Source organism: Sinocyclocheilus anshuiensis, unplaced genomic scaffold (assembly GCF_001515605.1).
Source record: "Sinocyclocheilus anshuiensis isolate Anshui unplaced genomic scaffold, SAMN03320099.WGS_v1.1 scaffold205, whole genome shotgun sequence".
In the NCBI taxonomy this organism is placed as follows: Eukaryota; Metazoa; Chordata; class Actinopteri; order Cypriniformes; family Cyprinidae; genus Sinocyclocheilus; species Sinocyclocheilus anshuiensis.
In genome coordinates this window covers 2,369,004-2,380,028 of record NW_015536497.1, presented here as the reverse complement: position 1 = coordinate 2,380,028, position 11,025 = coordinate 2,369,004, and the positions used below count along the sequence as shown (strand labels likewise).

The following is an 11,025-nucleotide window of genomic DNA, read 5'->3' as shown; positions in this document are numbered from 1 at the left end:
AAGTAAACATGTATAACACAGACAATCCCATTAGAGTGGATTCCCAATCACAATAAAACACCCCTAATTCTTTGCAGAGTTTGTATACCGATTTGCACATTGTCCTTCAAATAGCCCTCTAGAGCGCAGGAGGAAGCTGAGCCTGATCATGAGGATGTTGCGGTTGGCATAAGACACACCTCTCTTGTGTTTCCAGAGGTTTTGGTGATCCTGTGAAGGCTGTTTGGGTTTTACTGGCAGTGAACATTCACACGGTAAATGAGGACGATGGCGACTCGATCTGGTTCAGCTGAGCTCATCACAGTATAAACTGGAAAAAAGAACCACATAGTGAAAAAAAAGTGGCTTTGTGTGCACAAGCAACTTCCTGAAGTTGAAACTGGTAGGGCATGTGCATGCTTCTGTTGTTTTTCAGCATCTCGACAGCATGATTGATTCTGATGATCGTGATTTAAATGCGGAGTGAAATGCTGTTTGGCAGGCGAATCTACAATTGATAAATGCCGTTATTTTGGCTCATCTCAGCAGTTTGGTTAAGATGCACCCTACAGAAAGAGGAAGCAAACTAACAGCTCATGAAATGGGGGATGTGAGCGCTCAGTATGACAGCTAGTGCAGGACTGGCATAGATGAATTTTGGGAAAAGATGGTTTGAATTTCTTTGTGGTTTCAATTAATGATCCTATAAGTGAAAAATGTTCTGTTCCAGGTCATTTTTCAACAGTACATCAATCGCTGTGGCCAGACACTCAGGCGTAGATCTGACTTGGGCCACCGGCGTGAGCATTATCAGCTAGTCGTTCTTGGGTGGGTTGGGTAGGTTTGATGATATTGACGTAGTCGTGAACACCGACGTCCATGTTTTTAGCTTTGAGAGCAGCGGTGTGAAGCTTCTCCAGGAAGTCTGGCATGCCTGTGAGATAGAGAGGAAGTGAAATCTTTGCGAACAGGTGTCAAGAAACAGCAGCTGCAGAAAGGGCAGAATTCATGAACGACTTTCATGATGGCAGCCAATTCATCTGTGAAATTCAGAGATCCTCATTATGTAAATATTGTCTGAAAAAACTTGTTAAATTGTCTATAAAAAAATAATACATGTATACAGCAAAATTGTGCATGACTCAATTTCTAAATTCTAAGGAATCTAAGGAAAAAGCTATAAAATTACTCAAAATAGGGGCAAACATAAAAATCATATACAATGTGAAACATATAAGGTGAAATATTATTACAATTTAAAATAACCGTTTTATATTTTAATATATTTTAAATGTAATTTATTACATGAATTTTTAGCATCATTACTCCAGTCTTCAGTGTCACATGATCCTTCAGAAATCATTCTAATATACTGATTTGCTGCTCAAGAAACATTTCGTATTATTTTAACGAATTATTTTATTTTCGTATTATTTTTAACTTTAGTTAGTGTGTAATGTTGCCGTTAGAGCATAAACAACGTCTGCAAAGTTACAACACTCAAAGTTCAATTCAAAGGGAGATATTTTCTTTTAAAGAAATCGCTGTTAAAGGACTACAAAAAAGGCTGGTAGGGACTACAACGAGCTTCTTCCCGGGTTTGTGACATCACTAACCCCAATGTTTACATAAACCCTGCCCCCCGAACCATGCAACTACCCGTAATGGTAAGGGGGCGTGACGTTTCCGGACAACGTGCATTAGGCGGTTAGCGAATCACAACACACTGGGCCAGCTGACCAATCAGCCCGACTGCGTATTTCTGAGGGAGGGGCTGAGGTTTAGGAGTAGGTGTGGGGTTAGGATTAGGCAATCAGGTTGCGACTTCAACAATGGGGGTAATAATTTGGCAGGGGGTCGAAATTGGACACAATAGGTGTTGTTACATTTTTTAAATTTCAGTATCAACTTGGTACAAAAGTACTAATAGCCTACTTTTGACAACAATCAAAATGATTTGTTAACAAGTTCCTGAATTAATGTTAACAAAGCTGCTTTCCACTTTACTACAAACATTCATCACAAGACGAAATGGCATCATTCAAAATACTTCTCTTAAAGCTGACCACTGGATAGAACGTTAGAAAACACATCAGTGTTCACTGTCAGAAGTCAGTAGTGATGCTACTGCTACTGAACACTACTTTAGGATGCATTACAGAGAGGCGAGATGAAAAGAAAACGCCATGTAAACTTTTCTGAAAACAGTCAGTTCCCCTCATTATTATATTAAGGATTTTCTTCCAATATTTTGCGCATCATGAACAGAGAGTTTGCTCTGCCAGCTACAGTATTTTCCCCTCTTTGCATTTGTCCTCAGCGTCTCTGGCCTCTGTTAACGTCCCATTTACAGACCTCGTATTTCCACACAAATTACATTTTCGAAAATGCTAGCAATACAGTTTGTGTGCAAGTCCGGAACAGAGATCGGCTGAAATAAAACAAAAGAGCTGGTTGCCGTTTGTGCGTTTAGAGCAAAAACAGGCCGGTTCCGATTTATGGCTGTTTGAACATTTTCTAACATACATTTTTTTCGGGCCAGTGGTAAACTGTTCCTTCTTGGCTAAAGGAAAACACAATTACATTTTTAAAAAATAATTTTCCAGGACAACAACAAGATTTTCCACGACATTTTACATTTTCTCTTATTTTCCATGTGTTTTCCAGAACTGGAATATTAGTCATCAATTTTCCAGGTTTTCCAGGACGCGTGGGAACACTGATGATACACTTTTCCAGAATTCTTTGATAATTTTTTTTTATACAAATACTTTTCTAATATTACAAATGTCTTTACTGTCACTTTTAATCAATTTAATGTGTCCTTTATATTTATGTCCTGTAAATTCTCTCAATTCCCCCAGCACTGCCAGGTGTGAAAAAAAGATAATACTGGACCCTGGATACATGTCCAAATTGGAGCGCATATTAAAAAAACAAAGTATGAGTACACAAAACAGATGGCTCACCGCTAGACACCATCCAGCTGACGCAATAGCGAGGGAAGACCGTCTGGGGATCATCGCTGTAAGTCAGCAGGTAATCAAAGCCATTCTGTTGAGACAAGATAACTAGCTTAAGACTGCAAACTAAGACCAACCGCAGACAGACTGACACACAGGAGATTCCCTATTCTCACCTCGTCAAATGACCGATGTGGGCGGATGACCATCTTGGACTGGTAAGAGTGAACTCGGACGAACTCCTGGATCTCTGGGACACTGGGGTGTTTGATGGCTCTGAACAGAGAAAGCAAGCACACTTAATATAAAGGACACACTTCAACCAATTAACACTAATTAAAATGTCACTAAATAATTCCTATAAAATGGCAACAACAGTTACCTGGAGACTAAGATCATTAAGTTGTTCTCCACATCAACATGATATCTGCGCACATAGACATAGTCTCTGGAGTACATGGGATACTGCACAGGAAAGGCCAACAAATTATAACATTAATAAGATTAAGCTTAAAGGCTTTTAAATCTTCAGTCAACTATAGTGTTGTCAAAAGACCCGGTATTTCGGTACCAAGCCGGTACTAAAAAAATGAAAACGTTACGGTACCAGGTTTTCTTAAGTACCGTGTTTTTAATACTACAGTTTGCATCTATTTGATATACACTTAATATTTGTAATCTTATCTAAATTTATTATAAAAGCTGAGGTTTGTTATTTTCTGAAAAGTTATATTTTAGCTGGTGTCAATGATCTTATGTTGCATTTGGTCAGACTCAGCCCATTGCTTTACTGAAGGATATTATATTGTTCTTTTACAGCTGCAGACTGAGGAAGATCCTGAAACACACCAGCAAACCCTAAAACAGACAACAGTTTACAGATGTTTTTCAGCGGCAGCAGAACTATGACTAAACTTTTGGGTGAAACTTGTTTACTTTTTTCATACTTTTATTACTTGTGGAAAAACTTGAAACAATTTTAAATAAGTATAAAGAATGGCATTGGTTTTGTACATTTAATTTCTGTTTAACGTTATTAATAAAAATGTTGTTCAATTAGCATGTTTTTGTGTTTTGCTTTGGTACCGAAATTGGTACCGAGAACCGTGGATTTTCACTGGTATTGGTACCGAATACTGAAATTTTGGTACCGTGACAACACTAGTCAACTAGTACTAGATTACACTTCTGTTAATTCAACTCAACCCATTAACTGCCCATTGCAAAAATCACAAGGATGTTTTCTTGTTATGACAACAGGCAGTGGAGAACTTGATTGAAAGCTTACTGGAAAATGCGTGGCCCAATGAATGACCTCGGTGCCTGTGTTGACGTCCCTGTCCACCACTTCCAGTTTAATAACCAGCGCATCCCACTTCTTTCTGTACTCTGTGTCCAACTGGGGTAAAGGGAAATATTTGAAAGAGTCTAAATATAACATTCAAATACCAACAGCAGATACCAACCACACGCGCACGCGCACACACACACACACACACACACAGACACACACACACACAGACACACACACATATAACATCTTTAACAAATGGAGCGCAAGGCAGGTGACGCCTGAAACATGTAACAGGGTTGCCAAGTCTCGCATCTGGTGTGAAGCACGCTCTGTCTTATGCCACCACACTAAATCTCACACCAAATAACAAGACAACACAAAATGCACTTGAATGATGCTTTCTTCAGCGCATAACTTACATTTTACTCTTATATTCTTTTAAACGTTATGAATCACAAGCATATTTTCAAACAAGTGGAGCGCAACAGAAAAATTAATGCAATCATTTAGATTAAAATATGATGGTTTTCATTACATATTTGTTGTTGAACATGAAATTTAGGTCAAAAAGTATATTTTTTAGGAACAGTAACTGGAATCTTATAAGAGTCCCTTACATTTACAGGAAAAATAATGAGAGTAACATGTTATTCATGTGTTCAGAGGAGTAAATGTGTGCCTGCAGAACATTTGACAGCTGACCTGTTTAAAACGTTTTCTTTTTCTTTATTATCTGTAATTTAGTGATTCTGCTTGCTTTTTTAATTATTATTATTTATAAATTGCTCCACATGAAAAATGACTTGCCGGTACTCCTCAAGTAATAATAGGTAAACAGCATGCAAGTATTGAAAAGTTTCTTGTACAAAATTAACATTCAGTATTAAGATGAAATTAAAAATGAATGGTTGCATCCTCAAGATCTCATACAGGCACCTGTGACTGGTTCAGGCCATGCCATCAAAATCTCACTCCAGCCAGGTAACCAAAGTTGGCAACCTTGCATGTACTGTAAGTCTATGGAAGCTTGAGCAAATCTGAAGCCGACCATCACCCAACACAAACGGTACATCATACAACTCGTTTTACTTTGTCTTGCTGAAATAGCAAAGTAAAACTCAAGCAGTTAATACTAATTAAATTATTTAGTACCTGAACATTGAAGAACTGCCGGGGGGTGACGTCTGTATATGAACCAAACACTACAACAAGAGAGCCAGACATGTAAATCTGTTGTTTGAATAGGATTGGACAAACGGTTGGCCCATGGTAAAAAATACACATTCAAGTAACACATAAATATACAAAAATTAATTACTAATTAATGACACAATAAATATATGTTGTTTTACCGTTTAAAACATACCTCTGTATTCAAAAAGATGGCTACCCTGGATAGGTCTCCTCCAAACCCTGAAGTTCTTCTTCTCCATGACCAGCTCCCAGCCTGGATCCACATACACGGCTGTCTTTGGGTTCACATTCTGGCTTCTCACCGACTCCAGTGCCTGCAGCTCCCACACACACCTAAAGCACAAGTTCAGACGAATTGTGCTTTAACCACAATAATGCGTAAACATGAAGATAAAATGATACCAAATATGCTACAAACATGTTCAAATAACATTTGGCTAAAATGTCATCAAAAACACGCCCTCTAAAGCCATAACAGCCTATCTGACGCCATAACACCTGAACACAAAAAGTGATTGACAGCTAGAGAGCGTTTCTGATTGGTTAATAGAAGGGCTATGCCTGTTTTGTTTACAAAGCTAAGGTCCGTTGGACTGTAGACACTTAACCAGTGTGAATATCAGATCATGGGGTCACATTATGTCTTATTCCAAAATTACATATAGCACCACATGAACAGTCCAGAAGTGAGGGAAGTACCTTCTCAGCTCATCATCTCCAATCTTCTCGTCTTCCCACATGAAGACTCCAGCCAGGGCTGCTAGGAGTTTTCCAGTGTGGGCGTGTTTGCTCTGCAGGCGCCGCCATATGTTGCCCACCAGTGTCCACCTGCTCCTCTCAGAGTACAGGTTTGAGTACAGCTCTCCGATCTGAAGAGCCCTTCTCAGCCTCTGGCCTGTCACAAAACTACAGTGGTTGGCGATTATAGACAATAGTCTCGCCTTCTTCTTTTCGTCGCAGGCCAGCTTGTTCGTTCCCCTTCCTGCTTTTTGGAGCCATGACACCAGCAGACCCACGCGCTCACCCAGCCACGACAAACTCCACGATTTGCTACTTATCGCACCACTTTGTTTAAAAGTGCTGAAGCTTTGCAGTCGGACCGCTCTGGCCCCTATATTGCACACAGGGCGTTGCTGGACGGAGGGGAACATCTTTGTTTCTAGAACCACGAATCGATGATATCTAAATTTGCCTTTGAAGTGCACTTTTTAGCTAAAAAACAACGATTTACTATACAGATTAGTTCCCATGTATTGATAGGACTGAGACAAGTGCAACGCAATGCCAATTTGACATGCACTAGCGATTATCTTGCAATTTAAAACGACAGGTTTTAACGGACAACTAAAATGCACGAGAGCAAAATATTGTTTTATTTTTGTATTCTCATCTCACATTATGAGACGCTATCATAGTAATTTACTAGATAAACAAACAGTTCGACATTTGCTAACAACTGCAATAACAGATCAACTAACGTTAGCTAGCCAACATTCAATGACATGCGACCGCGGGCAAACTGTGATTAAATCAACGACAACAACTCGAATGTTTTAAACGGTATGTAATAACAGCTAAACTGATTTTTCGTATTCCTATCCTTAAATTAATCTTACTTTTATCCTCGTGCGTTAGCTTCATGCCCTCACACCTCTCAGTTGCGTCGAACTTGCCTATTAGCCACGCCCTTCTCCGTTTTTACGAGTTTCTATTGGCTGTCTCTTACGTTAAGGATGCACCTCTCATTCTAATAGGGTAATATGGCTGTCTGTCTTCGTTGGTCGCCACCCTAGATCAACCAGCATTTCACATGACTCACCTTAAGTCAACCCATTGGTAAAGGTCCTCGACAACTTTAAAGTTAAACAGATTTACCACGTTAGTCCGTGCTGTAACTATGAAATAATGAGCCCCTTATTCCATGCAGAGTAATCAGAATTAGGATAAGTAGATATGTACACCTACTAATTATTATTACCACATTATTCGTCACATTTTGGAGTAATAGTTAAGTCATCAAAACTATTAAGTAATTTATTATTTAATAAATTCATTTATTAAAATCCATGCGTAGACAGTCTATATTTGTCTACTAAACTTTAAGCTTTCATTATCTATCTATCTATCTATCTATAGATAGATGGCTACCCTGGATAGGTCTCCTCCAAACCCTGAAGTTCTTCTTCTCCATGACCAGCTCCCAGCCTGGATCCACATACACGGCTGTCTTTGGGTTCACATTCTGGCTTCTCACCGACTCCAGTGCCTGCAGCTCCCACGCACACCTAAAGCGCAAGTCTATCTATCTATCTATCTATCTATCTATCTATCTATCTATCTATCTATCTATCTGTCTGTCTGTCTGTCTGTCTAGATATATTGAGCCCATTCAAATAATAATTCCTGTCTTTATTATTTCACATGGGCAATAAATGCCCTATCTGAAGTACATACAGGTGCATCTCAATAAATTAGAATGTCGTGGAAAAGTTCATTTATTTCAGTAATTCAACTCAAATTGTGAAACTCGTGTATTAAATAAATTCAATGCACACAGACTGAAGTAGTTTAAGTCTTTGGTTCTTTTAATTGTGATGATTTTGGCTCACATTTAACAAAAACCCACCAATTCACTATCTCAACAAATTAGAATATGGTGACATGCCAATCAGCTAATCAACTCAAAACACCTGCAAAGGTTTCCTGAGCCTTCAAAATGGTCTCTCAGTTTGGTTCACTAGGCTACACAATCATGGGGAAGACTGCTGATCTGACAGTTGTCCAGAAGACAATCATTGACACCCTTCACAAGGAGGATAAGCCACAAACATTCATTGCCAAAGAAGCTGGCTGTTCACAGAGTGCTGTATCCAAGCATGTTTTCACTAAAAATGTTTTTTTTTTATTGGTCTTATGAAGTATTCTAATTTGTTGAGATAGTGAATTGGTGGGTTTTTGTTAAATGTGAGCCAAAATCATCACAATTAAAAGAACCAAAGACTTAAACTACTTCAGTCTGTGTGCATTGAATTTATTTAATACACGAGTTTCACAATTTGAGTGGAATTACTGAAATAAATGAACTTTTCCACGACATTCTAATTTATTGAGATGCACCTGTAAATCCTATGCTCCTGAACCAGGAAAGGGAGAAATACTCCCTTGAAGTAACTTTTTGCTGTGGCCACGTGGGGGAGTTATAGCACAGCTTGCAGCATCACCTTCATTGAGCTTCATCTCAGTCTATCCCATGACTTCCGATAACCCACGAAAGGAACTAGATAAAATTAGTGTCACAGGAGATGCAAATACGGGAAACAAGAGACGCCTTTGTAATCTGACAGTTGAACACATGACTATTAATAATCACCAACAGACATCAGTTTTATCTTAATATATACACAATGACACTTTGTCCCTTTTTTTGAATAATTAAGAGACTGTATTAAAGAAAGAGACTCGACTTAGATATTTGTGAACACATTTGTGAATATATATCCGCACTCTTTTTCTAAATCTTTTTATATATAGTCTTATTTTACTTCTTTAACGTCAGAGAAAATAAATACCAAATCAATTATGAAATTTAAAAAAATAACTCAATTACTTTTTACAAAAAACATTATTTTAAAGCATCTGTAAACATCTGAAGTGAAGTATTTTTAGGGTAGGTGCTGCGTAAAGTCTTAAATTAATATTTAAAATGCCTGGATTCTACAGATTTTGAATTTTCATATTATACAGTCGAACAGTCTAAGGTTGGGTTAAGTAAACCTTTTTTTTCTCCTGATATCGCCAAATAAGGTCAGAGGGCGGGGTTTACTGTTCGACGTCACTATCCGCTGAAGACGGCCCCGCCCCCACAGTCGGAGGATATATGTGTTGCCTGGACAAGCAGGAACTTATCAACTGAAGCCGGTTGAGAGCGGTTTATTGCCAGTTTTTCATTGATTCAAGAACTTAAAACAACTAACAGTGTCTTGTTTGTAGTCTTAAGCTTTGAATTTACTTTATTTATCCGACGTTAGTGCTTAGTTAGAAGCGAGAGCGTTTGCTATCTCTCACCCCGCGCGCGCGGAACGCGGCTACGGGAAGTTGACTGGGCGGGCTGCAGTGTCAAAAATATCTAAATCGACATTTATCGACAATTTTGTTTGAGTGGTGAGTAAAAACAATTTTTTTTCTTATTCTAGTTGGCAGTGAGTGATATTTGTCTTACTTTCTCATCGACATTTTTCCGTTGGCTAATTTGAACGGTTAGAATGAGCGCGAGCTCTGGCTTTGTCAGCTGACTCGCGTGGAAACAAAAACGCCAGGATCTCTTTACGATTAGTTAACACCACAGTGCCACTGATATATGTTGTTTTATGTATACAATTTTATTTTTGGGCTATTTTGGTATTTCAATAAAGTAATTTTGATTTATAACGTTATATTAGCTGTTAGCGGGTGTGTAATGAATGACGACACGTGTAGTGCGGAGCCGGCGCGCGCAGGAAAAATGTATATCGCCTTCTTAAACTAAGAGCCTTACAACATTTCTGCACTGAAGTAGTGTAATATTTTATTTTAATATTAACATCAGCGAATTTTAGCTGTTTAAAACGGTCGTTTTTAGGGTTCTCGAGTAATGTGGTTCCTCAAGCTAACGTTAGCGAGGAAGTGCGTGTCTAGCGCGAGCGGGGAGAACTGGCTCAAACAGCCCTGGAGTGACAGTCAACCGCATTTCATCGGGAATTTCTGCGTTTCTTTGCCAATAAAGGCTGCATTGCAGGAATGTGCTGGAAAGCCACATGACACCAATGCGCTGACGGCTTAATTTGAATACTAGTGTCTGTTTGTTGGCTCAAAGTGCTGCCTTCTCGGGCTTATAAAACAAAGTGGTCCAATTGACTGATCACTTTTATTTTAGTTTTTTTAAAGGGGTCATATGATGTTGCTAAAAATAACATTATGTTGTGTATTTGGTGTAATGAAATGTGTTTATGCGGTTTAAGGTTCAAAAAACACATTATTTTCCACATACTGTACTAGTGTTGTCAAAAGACCCGGTATTTCGGTACCAAGTCGGTACTAAAAAAATGAAAACGTTACGGTACCAGGTTTTCTTAAGTACCGAGTACCCGGTCAACCCGGTTCCTGATGCGCTAAACGAAAGCTATCCTCTTCCAGTGTTGCCAAGTCCGCGGTTTAACTGCATTGTGATTGGCCAAATACCTCAAGCGTGTGACGGAAATGTTACGCCCCTCACCATATTGTGATACCGTGTCCCGGCCGGAGCGACGAAACAAAAACATTAAATCCCATTATAAACGAGGCATTTGTTGATTCCAGTGGGGACATAATTACACAATATGACTTAAACTGTCTTTTTACGCATTGCGTTGCATCGCGCTGCGTAAACATAAAACCATGTCTGAATTTGTGATCGGAGAAATGACAAACAACAAGCGTTACTCTACACTGCCCAAAAAACTCGCTTTAAATATAAAAAATATAAAATATAAAAAATATATAAAAACGCTTGCTTACAATCTGTGAGTCAGAACAGCCGGCATTGTAGTCTACTCTCCCAGGATCAGGAAACAATCCTCC

The 11,025-nt window shown here is 38.8% G+C and overlaps 2 protein-coding genes across 4 annotated transcripts in view; one reads left to right on the top strand and one right to left on the bottom strand.

Annotated features, from left to right (window-relative positions):
* Nucleotides 1–7,155, bottom strand: LOC107687872 (stAR-related lipid transfer protein 7, mitochondrial-like). 2 transcript variants are annotated; one of them, XM_016485364.1, is made up of 9 exons: nt 7,047–7,155; nt 6,130–6,325; nt 5,603–5,763; nt 5,389–5,438; nt 4,231–4,341; nt 3,325–3,407; nt 3,119–3,218; nt 2,949–3,033; nt 1–913 (listed from the first exon to the last, which is right to left on the bottom strand). In XM_016485364.1, exons 1-9 carry the CDS (start codon nt 7,069–7,071, stop codon nt 750–752), a joined length of 975 nt encoding a protein of 324 aa, XP_016340850.1. In that variant the 5' UTR covers nt 7,072–7,155; the 3' UTR covers nt 1–749. The 2 variants fall into 2 exon arrangements, with proteins under 2 accessions (XP_016340850.1, XP_016340843.1); XM_016485357.1 differs by having other exon boundaries at nt 6,130–7,135.
* A 2,134-nt stretch (nt 7,156–9,289) lies between these two features.
* The window catches only part of LOC107687859 (sodium-dependent phosphate transporter 1-B-like), a 14,978-nt gene continuing 13,242 nt past the window's right edge, over nt 9,290–11,025 (top strand). The window contains exon 1 of one of the 2 annotated variants that reach the window (XM_016485344.1): nt 9,290–9,591. The gene's annotated coding sequence lies outside the window, so the exon portion shown is untranslated. The remainder of the gene's footprint in view (nt 9,592–11,025) is intronic. The other variant, XM_016485336.1, reaches the window with a different exon arrangement.